General features: G+C 36.6%; 1 protein-coding gene across 1 annotated transcript in view; it reads left to right on the top strand.

The window, feature by feature from the left end:
* The window catches only part of LOC128251187 (cysteine-rich secretory protein LCCL domain-containing 2-like), a 63,799-nt gene that overhangs the window by 25,548 nt on the left and 18,251 nt on the right, over positions 1-20,000 (top strand). The window contains exons 2-4 of the mRNA XM_089344137.1: positions 111-263; positions 8,455-8,670; positions 19,651-19,763. Coding sequence (XP_089200263.1) covers positions 117-263; positions 8,455-8,670; positions 19,651-19,763 — 476 coding nt within the window. The 5' untranslated portion in view covers positions 111-116. The remainder of the gene's footprint in view (positions 1-110; positions 264-8,454; positions 8,671-19,650; positions 19,764-20,000) is intronic.

Consider the following 20,000-nt stretch of genomic DNA (forward strand, 5'->3'; position numbering starts at 1 on the left):
ACTCTCAGAGATGCATTGATGGAACCGTACTATTAAAACCAAATGTACAGATGTGTTTGATTGTAAATGCTCATATAAATGAAGCTAGGTTGGTGCCTGTCTCGTTTCAGTCAAAGATGTTCATGGCTCCATGTGTTCTGCTTCTGGTCATTTTGCCTTTGATGTCCACTAAACTTATTAACAATGAATACCTACAGAAATTCATCGTCCGTTTCCATAACAAGATCCGAGGTCAAGAGAGGGCTGCTGACATGATGAAACTGGTATGGTCTTTGTTGTTGTTGCTGCTGCTACTGCTATTGCTACTGCTGCTGCTGTTGCAACTGCTGCTGCTGCTGCTTTTGTTGTTGTTGCTTTTACTGCTGCTGTTATAGTGGGGAGTGGTGGTTCGGTTTGTGGTTGTTTTGTTGGTGTTTTTGGTGGTGTTTGTAATGCATTGCTGTTATGGTGGTTGTTGTTCTGGTGCAGTGTTGGTGACGGCACAGTTATTGTTGTTGTCTTATTATCAAACTGGTGGCCAGGTTGTTCTGAAGACATGTGGCTTAGCGGTTAGGGTATTCGGCTTACAATCATAAGGTCATGAGTTCAATTCCCGGCAATGCATTGTGTCCTTGAGCAACACACTTTATTTCACGTTACTCCAGTTCACTCATTTGGCAAAAATGAGAAGTGCCTGTATTTCAAAGGGCCAGCCTTGTCATACCCTGTGTATCATGCTGAATCTCCCTGAGAACTACATTAAGGGTACACATGTCTGTGGAGTGCTCAGCCACTTGTATGATAACTTCGCAAATTGGCTGTTCCCATGATCGGATCATCAGGAACCATCGTTGTCATAACCATCCACCTATGATATCTAACTCCTGATTTGTCTGTCAGTCTGTTTGAAGCATGTATTAATGTATGCATGCATGTATGTTTGCAGCTATGTATATTTGTTTGCCCCTTTATGTAGTAACTATGTATAACTCTCTCCCTCTCTCTCTCTCTCTCTCTATATATATATATATATATATATATATATATCGGTTGTAACTTTTAGTACAATGCCAGTAATTTTGGGGGAGGGTGTAAGTCGATTACATCAACCCCAGTATTCAACTGGTACTTATCTTATCAACCCTGAAAGGCAAAATTTGAACTCAGAATGTAAAGACGAATGAAATGCCCCTAAGCATTTTGTCCAGCACAGTAGTAATTTCACCACTTCACTTTATATATATATATATATTCATATATGGTCATTAAGAATGAAATGTCTGATTTTGAACTGAAAGTTTGTTTTACTTTATCTCAAGAAAAAGCACCTACATTATCAACACAATTTTGCCATTTTATCAGTTGCTTATTTATGCCAGCAGCGAAAAATTCTGGAGAACATGAGGTGATGAAATCACAAAAGGCTGTTTTTGCATCTTCTTCAGATTTGAAGTTTTTTTCTTTGCAAAGATTGTCTAATGCCTGGAAAAGTGATAGTTAATTGGTGCAAGGTCTGGTAAATATGGTGGATGAGAGAATACTTTCAAGTTCAGTTCCTGTAGCTTGAGTAGTGTTCTTTGTGCAACATGTGGTTGCGCATTGTCTTGCAAAAGAATTGGCCTGTCTCTATTGACCAACCTCGGTTATTTTATTGCAAGTTCACTAATCATTTCATCCAATTAGTTGATGTTTACATCTGCTGTAATTGACTTACCAGGTTTCTTGAATCCGTAGTGGATGAAACCAATGCTGGACCACCAAACAGACACCATTAGCGTTTTTTGGTGAATTTTTTTTTTTGAATTGTGTTTTGGCACTTTGTCTCTATCCAACCATCATACAGAACGCTTGCTATTGTTGAAAACAATCCATTTTTCATCACACATAACAGTATAATGCAAAAATCGTTTGCTTTCATACTGTGACAGCAAAGAACAAGTTTCAAGATGACGTATCATTTTATTCTTGTTCAGTTCATGTGGTACCTACTTGTCGAGCTTCTTTACCTTGGCGATTTGTTCCAGATGGTCCGATACAGCTGGAATCAAAATATCAAATCTTGCAGATAACTCACACGTAGTTTGTGATGTATCCGCTTCCACTACAGTTTCTAGCTCATCATTGTTATGTATTCTTTTGTTCTTTATGGGATAATAAACAACTCACTGAAGGCATTGTTATGTTTCTATGTGTTTATTTTATTTGACATGTTTTCAAACAGTGTCTATAGCGGAGTGATACACGCTGTGCGTATCTGCCTTAAACACAGTTCATACTACTTAGTGGATGCGCTTAACAAAATAGTACTGCTAGTGAAGATGTATTCATATATACGTATACCTATGCATGCACATAGATATGAACATATAACATCCCTTCTTCTTATAGAAGTAATCTCCCTTACACTAATGGATAGTCAGTGCAAGGGTGGCAATCCTGCAGCAGAAACCGTGGGATTATTCTGCCCACACACATGGTTTTCTGCTTCCTAATCTAGCAGAAGTAGTTGTTTTATTTTCCTTCTCTCTTAACGGTATTGAATCGGTGGTAAAATGTTCGATCTCCATCTGGTGGATCCTGTGCTCTGCACTGGTGTCTGAGGTGTGTTGTTGGGCTGCTGATGGGTGGTTGGTACCCGTTGGGGTGATGATCCTGTGGAAACACGGATTCTGTTTGTGCCGTCATCGGCTGTGCATGTTGTGGTTCTTGTTGGTGTTGTCACTGATGTTGCAGGTGTTGCATGTGTTATCCTCGATAGCTTTGGTGTTGGGCGGATGTGGGCCCTGTTACGTCTCAGCTGCCTACCAGATCCAGTTTCTATAATGTACGATCTTGGAGTTTCAACTCTACTGACAACCTGTGCTGGGATCCATGTTTTAGTTATAGGATCTTGAGTATACACATGTTGTCCTCCAAGTATCTCAGGTAAATATAGTGCATGTCTGTTGTAATATTTCTGCGCTTGTTCCTGAGTGGCTGCTAGCTTTACCCTTGTCTCTTCCTGGTCAATAGGAGGTTGAATCTTAGTTGGCAGGGTGGTTTTATATTTCCTGCCATTCAGCATTTCTGCTGGGGATTTCATGTCAGCTCTCAGTGGTGTTGCTCGTAGGGACAAAAGAGCCAGGTGTGCGTCTTCCTTAGTTTCACAGCATTTGACTAGTGTTCTTTTGACTGTTTGCACCTGTCTTTCAATGAATCCATGACCTTTGGGGTAGTGTGGAGATGAGGTTACAATGCTGAACCCATACTCATCAGCTAGCTTTTTGAACTCCTGAGATATGAACTGGGTTCCATTGTCACAAATGATCTGCTCTGGTATTCCTTGCTCTGCCACAAGTCCTCGAGCCACTGTAGTTATTGTCCTGGCTCTCAGGTCTTTCACTTTCCTCACAAATGGGAATTTGGAGTAGTAGCAGACCATTATCAAGTACCATCCTTGGTTCTCTGTGAACAGATCTACTCCAATAGTTTGCCATGGCCTTCTCGGAATGTCACTGGACATCATCTCCTCCTTTTGCTGTGTGTTTCTGTACTTTTGACAGATGTGGCATGCAGAAACCATCTTTCCTGTCTTTATACATGCCTACCCAGTACACAGCTGACTTGGTTCGGAGTTTGCATTTTTCCATTCCCAGATGCCCTTGGTGGATCTTTTCAAGAATTTCTTTCTGCATTGATCTGGGTATAATTATTCGGGATCCAGCCATCAGGATTCCATTCTCCACTGCTATGTCATCATGGACGGCCCAATATTCACAAATGAGGGGCTGCACCTGATGTCTCTTCTCTGGCCACCCCTGAATCACCATCTGAGTAAGGAGCTGGAGTTCTTCATCTTTGCTGGTCTCTTGTTTGATTTGTTCCAGCTTTGTGTTTGTTACATTTACAATGTGGTGGACCTTTACACTTAGTCCTTCCATCTCCTGTTTATCATGTGAGGACAGTCTGGAAAGAGCATCTGCTAATATCAAGAAGCCAGTGTGTAAAAAAAATTCATTAGGGAAATTTCTATTCCCAAGAATATAATTATTCGTTTATATTTATATAAAGGGCATTATTATAGAAAAATAATAATGCCACACAGTGGACTTCTCAAAATAACCACATTTAGTACCTATGCGAGGAAAAAACAACCAACAGAAGATGACCAACTTTCTTTTAAAATAGACTTAATTGCATATCGACCGATTTCGCGATTACTAGAATGAATCTAGGTTATTTTGAGAAGTCCACTGTGTGGCGTTATTATTTTTCTATAATAATGCCCTTTATATAAATATAAACGAATAATTATATTCTTGGGAATAGAAATTTCCCTAATGAATTTTTTTACACACTGGCTTCTTTATAAAATTCTTGTAAAAGAGTTTTATCCTTTTTTGAATTTATTTATCAAATATATACACGGAATACATTCAATGTTAAATTTTTTATTCCTGTCTCCACATGGGTACCCAAAAACAACCCGGAAGTATTTCCCGCTTCTTTGATGAAGATATATACAGATAAACTTCATTCCCTTTACTCTGTCGGATACGTAGTTGTTCGGTTTTGGTGAGGTGAGAATTCTGTTTATTTATATATATTTTTGGGACAATATTGTGCTGATGAACGAAGTCTAGATTCATTCTAGTAATCGCGAAATCGGTCGATACGCAATTAAGTCTATTTTAAAAGAAAGTTGGTCATCTTCTGTTGGTTGTTTTTTCCTCGCATAGGTACTAAATGTGGTTATTTTGAGAAGTCCACTGTGTGGCGTTATTATTTTTCTATAATAATGCCCTTTATATAAATATAAATACACATATATATATATATATATATATATATATATATATATATATATATATATATATATATATACATACTCACATAAGTATGTATATATGTATGTATATATATATATATATATATATATATATATATATATATATATATATATATATATGATATGAGATGTTTTGGTATCCAGTAGACCCAAAAGGCAGGTAAGGCTATGTGAGTGTTATGTAAGAACCATTATTAAGCTCCTGGTTCAATAATAGCATGAGTGAGGAGTCCAAGGCAGGTTGTGTGTGAAAGTGTATATGTTAACTAAAATGAGATAACAAGGCTAAGGCAATTTGATATTCTTAGGACATTTATAAACAGAAAGGGGGCCATGCAGCTGTTTCAGGGAAATAAATGATATCCCATTATCAGAGGTGAGTTAAAAGAGCTTCAACAGAAGGAAATTAGTAGAGTTTATTCTTTTAGAAGTTATTCTGAAGAAGGAGAGATATACAAGAAATTAGATTTAATACAGAAAGTATAAAAAGAAAATGTGAAAATAAAATACATGTTGGATGTTAAAGTTGCTGTTCCATTATCCAAGAAATATGTTCTTTAGTTCTTCTATTTGTTTCAGTTATTTGACTGTGGTACTGGCTTTAGTCGAACAAAGTGACCCCAGGACTTACTCTTTGTAAGTCTAGTACTTATTCTATTGGTCTCTTTTGCTGAACCACTAAGTAGTGTGGACATAAACACACCAACATCGGTTGTCAAACAATGGTGGGAGGACAAACACAGATACACAAATACAGATACATGTGTGTATATATATATATAATATAATATGTATATATATATATATATATATATATAAGGTTGAGGAGGGTATTGGATTTAACCAAGCCCCGGAGGATACAGGTAATACCGAGTAAGTGCTGTATACCGACTTGTTTGCCCCAGTCGTTGTATGAACAGGATTGGGGATTATAAGTCGTGTATTAGCGTGTGTATATGTAAATATATAAAAACAAAAGGATAAAGAGAGCAAAGGTAAGGTTGAAGAATTTTATGAATAGAGTCTTACAGCTGTTTCTGGGAAGATCCAGTACTTCCCTTCATCGGAGACAGAAAAAATAAAGTTATCTATTATTATATCCATAGGCGGATATTTTTAGTATGAAGTGGTAAAGAGTGTGATGTGCTGAAAAAAGAGAGAAAAGTACTTGAAGAGTAGTTTCATTCCAGTGGTAAATATCCGTGTAGAAATTCGTGCAAAGTAATCCTTGTGTGAATAATCCGGAAATTTATGTTGGAACGAAAGTTGATATAGCTTAGGTGGCAGAGGTATATATATTCCATATTGCGATAGATTTTTGCTTGTTTACTTGAAGAATGTCCAAGTCAAGTGAAAAGTTAGCGGTAATTAGGTCAAGTCAAGAAGATAGAATGTGAAAGGGGATAGAGGAGAGATAGAGGCGGAGGATGGTAGCGATATATTTATGGTCAGTTGGTCTTAACAGGGTAGAGGGGATGAGCATATAGAGTGAAGGAGGAATAGGGGGATGAGGTTAAAAGGTCTAGTGAGTAGGAAGGAATGCGTGTGTGTAGTATATAGGTGGTGGGGGTATTACCTGTATCCTCCGGGGTTTGGTTAAATCCAATACCCTCCTCAACCTTATATATATGACAGGCTTCTTTCAGTTTCCCTCTATCAAATCCACTCACAAGGCTTTGGTTGGCCCAAGGTTATAGTAGAAGACATTTGCTCAAGGTGTTATGCAGTGGGACTGAAACCAAAACTATGTAGTTGGGAAGCAAGCTTCTTTATATCATTTTATTGGCCATGACGGCCTTACACAGAAAAAAGGATCAATGCAGGCTGGACAGTTACATTAATGAAATGAAATGAAAAATTCCAAATGATATAAATGAGAGGGGTATTCGGTGCCCGCCGACCAAAAACCCCTCTTACCACACACCCACTTCTGTTGTGTAGAATATATTTGTGTGTGTATCAGGTTATCCCATAAGCTCTGTCCGAATTTCGAATAAAGAAAACAAGTGATCAAATGTTATATTTAATTGAAATTTAATCATCGATGTACTTTCCCTGATTATCTATGACTTCCTTCCATCTATTTACAAGCTTTTTAATCCCATCAATGTAAAACTCTTTTGGTTTCAAAGCGAAGAACTCTGAAATGTCAGCTTCGACCTCCTCCTGGCTTGCAAAAGTTATATCCCCCAAATGATTCTGTAAACTACAAAACAAATGGTAGTCTGAAGGAGCAAGGTCGGGAGAACCAAGCTCTTCGATTTTCTGTGATGGGATCTTTGTAGTGTGGGGGTCGCGCATTGTCCTGATGAAACATCACTAAAGCAGGTCTTTTTTTCTTCAAAACTTGGTTCAAATGCTCTAATTACTGACAGTAGACTTGAGCATTGATTGTTGCATTAGGTGGTAACAATTCAAAGTGAATTAATCCTTTGCAATCCCACCAGATAGAGAGAAGAACCTTTTTCCCATGAAGTTCCCTTCTCGGTTGTGGTTGAGCTTTTTCCCTTTTACCAAGCCACTGTTTACGACGCTTAACATTTCAATAGAAGATCCATTTTTCATCACCAGTCACAAGTCTATCCAAAAAGGGTGAAATGAGTTTGAGAGAATGGAGAGAAGAGCAGATGTCAACTCGGGATTTGCGATTGCTTTCGGACAATTCATGAGGCACCCATTTTCCAAGTTTAGGAACCTTTCCAAGTTGTTGAAGATGACGATGAACAGTTGTATGATTTGAACTAAGCTTTATTGACAATTCTTCAACTGACAATGCAGGATTTTCTTCAAATAATGCCTCAAGGAGCTTATCATGAAACTCAACTGGACGTCCTGTTCGATCTTCATCTTCAAGGCTGAAATCTCCACTTCTGAATTTTGCAAGCCATCTTCTGCAAGTTCTTTCAATCAAGCATTCTTTCCCATAAACTGAGTGTATGTTTCGAGTCGCTTCGGCTGTAGAGTTTCCTTTTTTTTTTGTACTCATAAAGCATTATGTGCCTTAAATGCTCTTCGGATACTTCCATGTTAGAAAGAGTTTTAATCAAAGAAATTTTAATTCTATTATTCTGTAAAATAATATTTAATTAGTTTAAATGTACATAAATGCATACAAATAATTTTTAATTCCATCAGACATTCTAAAATACTATTAAATTTCATTCAATTTTAAAAAAGGTAAAATCGGACAGAACTTATGGGATGACCTGATATATATATATATATATATATATATATATATATATATATATATAACCTGATTCTTCCAGTCATTTGATCATGTTAAACCACTAATCCCCACATATTTTTTCTCTCTCCATTTTTTTTTGTTCTCCCTCCTCTTTCTTTTCTTCTCAGTCCTTTCTGTCAAAGAGTATAGGCTCAAAACATCAATGACTTTTCCATTTTCTCCCAAGTGTCAAACTAATACAATTGCTTATTGTTCCCTCACCTGGCTTCATTTTTTTGTTTATTGTAAATTCGGACCATATATATATATATATATATATACATATATATATATATATATATATATATATATATATATATATATATATATATATATATATATATATATATATATATATATATATATATATATATGTGTATATATATATGTATGTATATTCTATCCTATCTTTGTACAGAGTTGGAGTTTTCAGTTAGCAAAAGAAGCTGACCAATGGGCCCATAAATGTGTGTTTGAACATGCAATGATAGCCCGTGGTCAGAATCTTGGTCTTATCGGTGATCCAGGTTCGATAAAGTACAACATCCAGCACATAATGCAGCTCTGGGTTGATGAAAAGAAGAAGTATGATCCTAGGAAGAAAGGTTGCAACAACAGTTGTCATTATACTCAGGTAAGGGCTATAGCTTTATAATTTTGGCAGAACGACAGAAAATTGGTTGTGGGGAATGGGTTGGTCAATAACATCGATCCCAGTATTTGACTGGTACTTATTTTATCAATACCCCCTCCAACAAAAAAAGATAAAAAATGAAGTTGACCTTCACAAAATTTGGATTCAGAATGTAATGCCAGGAGAAATGCCGGTAAACATTTTTTCTGGTGCGCTAACAATTCTGTGAGCTCACCGCTTTAATAATAATAATAAGGCTCAGCGAGGGTGACCTAAAAAATAAGACTGAAAGCCTAATCATCGCTGCCCAGGATCAGGCATTGAATACCAACTCAGTGGAAAGGAATATATACCACTCAAGTGGATCGGACCTCTGCAGAATGTGTGGGAAGAAGGTTGAAAGTGTGACTAACATTGTTAGTGCTTGTGAAAGTCTTGCATAGAAAGAGTAAAAGCACAGACACGATAAGGTAGCCCAAAACCTCCACTGGCTACTATGCTAGAAGTATGGATATGAGATAATGGGTGCACTGGAAAAGGTATTGGATGAAAGGGGAAGGCAAGAATCTTCTGTGACTTTGTCTTCCAGACACACAAGGTGTTAGAGCATCGAAGGCTGAATATAGTAACCTTTAGGTGGGACAAACAAGAGGTCCTAATAATCGATGGGGCAGTGCCAGGAGATCAACATATTATCATGCAAAAAACAGAAAAGATTGATAAATATGAAGACTTGAGAATTGAGATTGCAAAGATGTGGCAGCTATGAGAGTCAAACATAAAGGTCGTCCCTGTTGTCATTGGAGCATTGGGTTCAATACCACCAAACCTGAAAAAACATATGGAAACTTAGGAAATACCCTACAATTAGGTGTATAGCAAAAATCAGCATTACTTGGAACTGCATGCATATTGCATAAAGTACTGTCTGTCTGAGGTCCTTGTTGTGACTTGACAGACAGTACAAACCCCCAGTAAACACAATATCTTCAAACAACATCATGGTATTGGATACTGTGCAACAGCATAACTAATAATTATAATGATAATAATAATCCTTTCTACTAATAGCACAAAGTCTGAAATAGGGTGGGAGAGGACTAGTCAATTACATGAACCCCAGTGTTCCACTGGTATTTAATTTATCGACTCTGAAAGGATGAAAGGCTAAGTTGATCTCGGCAGAATTTCTGCTCAGACATAAAGATGGACGAAATGCCGCTAAGTTTTTGCCCAGCATGCTAACAATTCTGCCAGCTCACCACTTAATATGAGATCACCTTGTTGCACACATATGCTTAGTGTATCTTTATCAGATGGGTAGTCATGGTGGATATACTGGATTTTGTATATTTATAACCCAGTGTCACTTTGATGGCATGCACTGCTCTCTCACTCAATAATAATAAAAGTTGTAATGGAGTGTTATTTTAGAAGCAAGTCTGTGAACAAAAATGGTGTGCCAATTAGAGGATATAAACAAAGGATTCTACAAGTATGGCAGAAAATAAGGCTCTTTGAATCCATTGAACAGAGGATTTATGGGTAGGCAAGAGCAATACACAAAAACGGATGGTTATCTGAAATGGAGATTAAAATGATGAAGAAGACAAGCCGTGAGGGTGTGGAGGATATTGGAGTTCAGGATGTTGGAGATGGAAATAAAAATGAAAAATGGTGAAATTGAATATTTGAAAGGATGGGGGAAGTGACATTAACATCAGTGAACTGAAGAACATATCAGAAAAAGATAGACAGGTGATTACTGATATATCAAAGATCTCTAAATCAGGCTGAAAATACCTTAGTTAAATGAAGGTTGCATTGTTGTCAAGCGATCCCAAGTTAACTGGCAGGAGATTTGATTGAAAATGAGTGGAAAGCACAGAGAAATGGTATGGTTACCAACCAGAAAGTGTTGCTGAAAACGAACAATATAAGATCTTGCAGGACATGACCATCTAGTGTGACAATTTCATTCTGATTAAAAAAAACCTGACATTATTGTCATAGAAAAGATGAACCAAGCAATTATTGAGGATTTTGCTTCACTGCGGGACCACAGGGTGAATGAGAGAAGGAAAGCGAGAAAGTGAAGACAAATCAGGAGATGAAGTGGGAAACTCCTTTTATGAAATAGATGACATTTGTCTTCATGTAAAGAAAAGCAGTTAAGTGCCGAATATATGATTTACACACACACACACACACACACACACACACACACACACACACACACACACACAAACACACACACACGTGCGCACACACAAGCACACATACACACACATACATACATACACACATACACATATATATAAAGGGTAAAGATCCCCTACAGTCATGAATGACCATGGGATTGAACTTAGAAAGTTCGCCTCCAAGGCACAAAACCAGGCAAGACTAGCAGTCACCCGTGCATACCAGCCTCCCTTCTCCACGCCACTGATGTTATCCAAGGGAAAGGTAAAGGCTGATACAGCTTGGCACCAGTGATGCTGCAATGAACTGGAGCAACATGAAATAAAGTGTCTTGCTCAAGAACACAACACACAACCTGGTCTGGAAATCAAACTCACTACCTCATGATTATGAGCCTGATGCTCTACCCACTGAGCCATGCACCTTTGCTTGCATACATATATACCTGCATTTACATACAGTTGTGTACATGCACATGTAAACACATACATTCACTAACATACATATATGCACACAACCAAACACACACACATGCCTACATACATACAAACATACTTGCATTCACACACAGACAAGTGCATGCATATATGCACATGCACACACACACATATATATAAATATATGTACACATATATATGTGTGTGTGTGTGTGTGTGTGTGTGTGTGTGTGTGTGTGTGTGTGTGGTGTGTGTGTGTGTATGTGTGTGTGTGTGCGCATGTATGTCTCCTGTTTCTGAAGAAGAGCTTTGCTCAAAATGTAAAACTACCTTTCTTTCCTTGCCTGAGTATCCGCTAATACTTTGTATGTACCACATCCTCGCATTGTTGTTTTTTTTAACTATATAGATGTATAGATGTATATATATGTATGTTTATATATGTGTGTGTGTGTGTCTTGTTTTGTAATCTTTATAGAATTTACTTGATCAGAGAGAAAGCAAATAAGAAATTTGCCAATTTGTCATGAGGACCAGAGACTTGAAGTATTTCGAATTGCAGGACAGTGTATGAGAGTAAATCGTGATGTTATAGGAGAGAAATGTGTCCACGTGGATGATGGTTCACTTGCATTTAATGATGCTGCAAAAAAGAGACTTGAAGATGCCACTATGAAAGGTTGCTAAATGAAGAGAATGAATGGGAGAAGGAGAGTCTGCCAAATGTCGACCCAACAGAGGGACCAGCTATCTGAGTTGACAGTACCATGGTAGATAAAGCAATTAAGAGTATGAAGACAGGGAAGGCCACCGGCCCATCAGGAATCACTACTGAGATGCTTACAATATCTGGGGTTGTAGGCTATGGTCTAGTCACCTGTATAGTTAAGCAGATGATACACAAAGAAGTCATACCCAATGACTGTTGTAGCAGCACCATAGTCAACTGCTACAAAGGTAAAGGTGACGATTTAGATACAAATAATTACAGAGGTATCAAGTTGTTGGGTCAGGTAATGAAAGTCACGGAGAGGGTCACAGCCCAACTAATTAGGGAGAGAGTCAGTTTAGATGAGATGCAGTTTGGGTTCGTGCCAAGGAGAAGCACCACTGATGCTATATTTCTGGTAAGGCAGCTGCAAGAGAAATACCTAGCCAAAGATAAATCTCTGTACCTGGCTTTTGTTGACATGGAGAAAGCCTTTGACAGGGTCAAATCCCTCATCTCATGGTCACTGCAGAAACTAGGGATAGATGAGTGGTTGGTGAGAGCTGTTCAAACTATGTACAGGGATGCTGTCAGAGAGGTGAGGGTTGGCAACAAGTATAGCAAAGAATTCCAGGTAGAAGTAGGGGTTCACTAAGGATTAGTCCTCAGCCACCTCTTGTTCATCATAGTCTTCCAGGCAATAACAGAGGAATTAAAGACAGGCGCCCCTAGGAGCTCTTCTATGCCGATGACCTTGCACTAATTGCTGAGTCACTATCAGAACTAGAGAAGAAGTTCCAGGTGTAAAAGCAAGGTCTAGAATCGATGGGCCTTAGAGTTAACCTAGCAAAAACCAAAGTATTGGTAAGTAGGAAGGCTGTCAAATCACACATCCCTTCAGGTAGATGGCCCTGCTCAATCTGTAGAAAAGGCATAGGTAGAAATTCCACAAGATGTACTCAGTGTAAGCTATGGACACATAAGAGGTGCAGCAATATCAAAGGAAGGCTAACTGGGAAGATAGTTTTTGTGTGTGGCAGATGCACAGGTGCAATAAACACTGAAGATGTACAGAAAACAGATTCCATCACATGCCAGGGTGGGGGAAACTAGAAGTAGTTGAGAATTTTCATTACCTTGGTGACCAAGTCAGTAGCTGGAACAGATACTCTGAGAGTGTAGTGGCTAGAATAAGAATAGCCTGGGCAAAGTTCAGAGTGCTCCTACCACTGCTGGTAACAAAGGGTCTCTCACTCAGAGTGAAAGGTACACTGTGTGCTAACAGCCATGCTACACAACAGTGAAACATGGCTGTGACTGCTGCGGACATGCATAGTCTTGAAAGAAATGAAGCTAGTATGCTCCACTGGATGTATAATGTCAGTGTGCATACACGACAGAGTGTATGTGCCCTGAGAGAAAAGTTGGACATTAGAAGTATCAATTGTGGTGTGCAAGACAGATGATTGTGCTGGTATGGTCATGTGTTGCATATGGATGAAAACAGATGTGTGAGGAAGTGACACACCCTAACAGTGGAAGAGGTAGACCCAGGAAGACATGGGATGAGGTGGTGAAGCAGACCTTCAAACTTTGGGCCACACAGAGGCAGTGACAAGCTACAGAAACCTTTGAAGATACACCGTGCTTGAGAAGACCCAGTAAGCCAAGTGAGATCATAGTTGTAGCCAATGTTAGTGTCACATAACTGACCCATTTAAAAGCACTCTTTAATCGTTGGGCTATATGCTGTGCTTGTGAAGACCTGTTGAACCGAGTGAAATCATAGTCATGGCTGATGCCTGTGCCACCTGACTGGCACCTGTGCCGGTGGCATGTGAAAAGCACCATTCGAGCATGGCTGATACCAGTGCGGCCTGACTGGCTTCCATGCTGGTGGCACGTAGAAGCACCCACTACACTCTCAGAGTGGTTGGTGTTAGGAAGGGAATCCAGCTGTAGAAACCTTGCCAAATCAGATTGGAGCCTGGTGCAACCTCCCAGCTTGCCAGTTTTCAGTCAAATCGTCCAACCCATGCCAGTAGGGAAAGCAGACATTAAATGACAATGATGATGATAATGATGATGATGATGATGATATATATATATATATATATATATATATATATATATATATATATATGTGTGTGTATGTATATAAATACTATAAAACATTACCAAACAAAAGACTTTGAAAACTGAGAAAAGACTTTGACAAGTGAGGTATTTGCTTAACCTCTTTAATGAAAATTATATATTTGCATCTTTTATTTTGTACCATTTATTTGATTGCAGCACAGTGGGGTACCACCTTGAGGAATTTTAGTTGGATGTTTCAACCTGTAACTATCACTTTCTTTTTCCTTGTAAGCCTGGTACTCTGTCAGTGTCTTTTTGCTGAACCGCTATGTTACAGGGACATGAAGCTATCAACACTGATTGTCAAGCAATAGTGAGGGGGACAAACACAGACACAAAAACACACACGCATAGATATATACATACGTACCTATATACATTCCCAGCCACATGGTTCCAGGTTCAGTCCCACAGCATGACACCGTCGGCAGATGTCTCCTACTGTGGCTTTGAGCCAACCAAAGCCTTGTGGGTGGATTTGGTAGATGGAAACTGAAAGAAGCTTGTCGTATATATATATATATATATATATATATATATATATATATATATATATATATAAGAAATTGAAAAAGGAAAATACACACATTTTACATAATTTTAATATAATTTTTAATATATCGACCGGTTTTGCTTCCGCTATTCATGATATTAAGGCTTACTTATTTGAATATGTATTTTCTTAAGAAGAAATTTTTGTCCATGTTGTGTGTGATGATACTTACGAGTGAATGACTTCACAAGTAGAAATATAAGGGAAGGTAATTGGTTATTGTTATTATTGTTATTGTTGTGGGCAAGGGAGATAACTGTTCAGCTTTCAGTAAGTAGAGGGGAATATATATACACCCCAAAAAAATTTTCAAAAAACTTGTTCAGTGAGGGGATTTATGTAGTGATGTAATCATGAATTGAAATATGTAAAAAGATAAAAGTTGGTTAAGCATGCATATTAAGACATGTTCTGTATTTTTCAATGAAAAGAGTTTCTTTATTTAAACTTTCTTGTGGAGAAATTGTCTTTGCACTGGTAGAAGGAGAAGACTGTGAAATTTGGTTTGCTGTTATCTGCACATTTTTCTATATGTTCACTGAGAGGAATTTGCCTGTATTGCAGGAAACGGATTTTCTCTTTATGCAGAGTAGTTTTCCTTCTTAAGGTCATACTTGTCTGTCCAATATAGTTGTGTCCACAACCTGAGCAGGTTATTACATAAATTAGGTTCTCAGAGGCACAAATGAAACTAGTTTTAATTGTGAACCTCTGTTCTTGTTTGAAAAGGAAATCTAAGCCTTCAAGTAAGTTGGGGCAGGTTCCACAGTTTGGCCATCCACATTTTTTAACCATTGGTTTCGTGGTTGTTTTGTAAAGCTTCACATTTGTTAGCAGTCTCTTTAGTGATCTGTGTTGCTTTTTGCATTTGATGTCGTTCATTTTTGGATCTCTAGTTAGTAAAGGAAGATTTTGCACAATAGTGTTGAATGCTTCACTGTTTCTGGGGTTGTGTGTTGATATAAATAGTAGTGTTTTGAGATGAGGTGTGGTATTATGTTTTGTTGTTCTTAGTATTTTTATGTCTAATTTTTTGGCACGTTTAATTCCCTCATCTATAAGTGAGGGTGGATATTGTCTTTCAGTAAGTGCTGTTTTGAGGTCTTGAAGACAAAGGTCCCGAGTAGTTCTATCAGACACTATTGTGCAAATCCTTTTTGCCAAATTGAAAGGGATATTCATTTTGGTGTGTTTTGGGTGGCATGAACTAAAGAGGAGATATTATTTTGAGTCAGTTGGTTTATAATGATGTCTAAAAATGGGAGCTGTTCTATCTGTGCCTCAGTTTATCTATATTCCATTGTGAATTGAATTTATATCCTTTAGTGTTGATTTGAAATCCAAAAGTTTGTCGATGTTCTCCTTCGAAATGATAAAGCAGTCATCCAGAATTGAGCTATAAACTCAAATTAGGGAATCATACCCATACAGTTATAAATTCGACTTAAAACGCACATGCATATAGTAATACATATTGACACATATAAATATGTTTTTAAATATTTATAAAATATAAATATACCTAACAATACATGTAAATAAAACCCATGTGGGATATGTATGAAAGGAAGTGTGAGAAAAAGAGGACTGAAAAAATTTTTTGTACTAAAATTAAGAGTGGTTAAGAGTTTCAATTAAAAGATCCACAGACATCGATGTGTGTTTTTTTTTTAAATATATAAATGCTATACCAGGTATATAATACAGTTCAAGGAAGTCCACTTTCTACGGCCGTTTCCAGAGTTCATGTCCTGGTAGAAAAATTAATAAAAAAATCTCACAAACCATGTGGACAATGTCCCCTTCATCAGGAAAGGTATCCTCATGAAATCACATTCTTAAAATTATGAGGATACTTTTCTTAATGAAGGGGACATTGTCCTCACGGTTTGTAAGATGTCTTACAAATTTTTCTACCTGGACATTAACTCTGGAAACGGCCGTAGAAAGTAGACTTCCTTGAACTGTATTATATACTTGATATATCATTTATATATTTCTTAAAAAACACATCGATCTCTATGGATCTTTTAATTGAAACTCTTAACTGCTCTTAATTTTAGTACAAAAAAATTTTTAACAGTTCTCTTTTTGTCACACTTTCTTTCATGCGTTTTATTTACATGTATTTTTATGTATATATATATATATTTATATCTTATTAATATTTTTTTTTAAATATTCATGTGTCAATATGAATTATTATATGTATGTGCATTTTAAGTTGAATGTATAACTGTATGAGTATGATTGCCTAATTTGAGTTTATAGCTTAATTCTTGTCTTTTGTCTTGGATTCAACCTGAGCATTTCTTAAGCAGTTCTATATTTTTCATAAGAAAGAACAATGATATTATATATTTATATTTATATATATATATATATATATATATATATATATATATATACACATATATATATATATATATATATATATATATATATATATATATATATATATATATATATATATATATATATATATATATACCGGAGTAAGCACATGAAATGTGCAACAAGGTGGAAAAAAGAGTACTCAAATACCAGAGGTAGAGTAATATGCTTTATTTAAAAGCAGCAGAAATATAACAAAAAAACCGTTACTCTAACAAAACTGTCCAATGAACAAGAACGTGAAACTCAGAGTAACGTTTTTTTTGTTATATTTCTGCTGCTTTTAAATAAAGTATATATATATATATATATATATATATATATAATGTGTGTGTGTGTGTGTGTGTGTCTTTGTGTCTGTGTTTGTCACACACCACTACTTGACAACCAGGTTGGTGTGTTTACATCCCCCATAACCGAGCAGTTCGGCAAAAGAGACAAATAGAATAAGTACTAGGCTTCAAAAGTAACTTAAGGGGTCGATTTGGTCAACTAAAAGCCTTTAAGGTGGTGCCCCAGCATAGCTGCAATCAACTGACTGAAACAAGTAAAAGAATAAAAGAATATACATACATACTTACATACATACATACATACATACATACATACATATATATATATATATATATATATATATATATATATATATATATATATATTTATGTAGGCATAGAAGTGGCTGTGTAGTAAGTAGCTTGTTTCCCAAACACATGGCTCCGGGTTCATTCCCACTGCATGCCACCTTGGGCAAGTGTCTTCTACTATAGCCTCAGGCAGACCAAAGCTTTGTGAGTGGATTTGGTAGACGGAAACTGAAAGAAGCCTGTCGTATATATAAATATATATATATATATATATATATATATATATATATATATATATATATATATATATATATATATATATATACAACAGGCTTCTTTCAGTTTCTTCTACCAAATCCACTCATAAAGCTTTGGTTGGCCCAAGGCTAAAGCAGAAGACATCTGCCCAAGAGGTCATGCAATGGGACTGAACTCAGAATTATGTGGTTGGGAAGCAAGTTTCTTACTACACAATCACGACTGCACTTATATATATATATATATATATATATATATATGTATATATATATAGATATATATATATATATATATATATATATATATATATATATATATATATATATATATATATATATATATATATATATATATATATATATAAATATATATCCATAGAAGATTGATTGTTATGGCCAGTCAGATGGTGACCATTGGATTCACACCTTAATAGGAGCTTTGCTGTATAAGCGATATATATAATAATTTTTCTATTGCCTTGGCTCAACAGCCCTCACCGTTTGTTTTTATTATCTTGTTCTCACTGTTCTGTTCTTGTTAATACTTTCACGAAATTTTATTTGTGGGAAGGACTGTTTCAACGAAGTCGCGTATTGTCCTTGCTTTCAAAACGCGGAGTAGATGAAACAGGGACAACTGACGAAGAGGTATACACTTTATGTTGCATGTCTCGTTTCTCTGTTTGTTTTTTTTCGTTGTTCGAAAAAAGAAAAATTTGTTTTCTATGTTTTTGTTTTTATGTTTTCGTTTCTCATTGTATTTAACGTCTTTTTTTATGTCTTGTACCCATATATGCATGTATATATACATATAGATGTAGGTATGTACATATATATATGGATATATGCATATATTTATATATTATTTAGATTATATATATATATCATCATCATCATCATCATCATCATCGTTTAACGTCCGCTTTCCATGCTAGCATGGGTTGGACGATTTGACTGAGGACTGGTGAAACCGGATGGCAACACCAGGCTCCAGTCTAATTTGGCAGAGTTTCTACAGCTGGATGCCCTTCCTAACGCCAACCACTCAGAGAGTGTAGTGGGTGCTTTTACGTGTCACCCGCACGAAAACGGCCACGCTCGAAATGGTGTCTTTTATGTGCCACCCGCACAAGCCAGTCCAGGGGCACTGGCAACACACACAAAGTACATGCATATATATATATTGTATAAAAGATTGTGGGTAAGGCTGAAACAATGCGAAGTAAATGCAAGGTAAATCACAAGAAAACAAATGTGTGAATTAATGTAGACTTAGCATGTATTCAATATTTTGGGATTATGAACCCATTTTCAAGAAATTGGCGAATTTTGCTGAAATATTGAATAGAAGCTAAGTCTACATTAATTCGCACATTTATTTCCTTGTGATTTACTTTGCATTTACTTCGCATTGTTTTGGCCTTAACCATGATCTTTTATACAATATATTCTACACAATGCTTCACAGTAATTATTCTATTATATATATATACACATAATACATGAATACACACATACACACACACACATATATATACATACATACATGTGTGTGCATATGTATGTATATATGTATACATATGTATGAATGGATGGATGGATGGTGCTTACACCAGCTGGAGAACTACTATTGCTTATGTTATGTCCCTTCACATACCATAGATTAACTTCACCACGGGTGTTTTCTCGTTTCATACCCCTGTAGCTGGTCTGGGCCAAAACAACCCATGTAGGATGCTCCATTCATTTTTGTAACAATTTCGGAACTTCGAAACGTTTTACAAACTACATGTTCTTCGTCTGCTTCTACTCTCCTCGGTAAGTGAAACATTCCTTGGCTGTCTGTGTCTCAGTTTATCTAGTTATCTCTGTCTGTCCATCTATCTATCTACCTGACTAACTATTTGGCCATCTATATATCTATCTATCCGTCTGTATGTCTCTCTTTCTCTCTCTCTCTCCCTATGTATATATATATATATATATATATCAATCTATCTATCTGTCTACCTCTCTGTCTGTCTGCCTGTCCTGTCAGTCAGTAATTAACCTAAT

The sequence above is a fragment of the Octopus bimaculoides genome, chromosome 28, assembly GCF_046866305.1.
Source record: "Octopus bimaculoides isolate indiv1 chromosome 28, ASM4686630v1, whole genome shotgun sequence".
NCBI classification, from domain to species: Eukaryota; Metazoa; Mollusca; class Cephalopoda; order Octopoda; family Octopodidae; genus Octopus; species Octopus bimaculoides.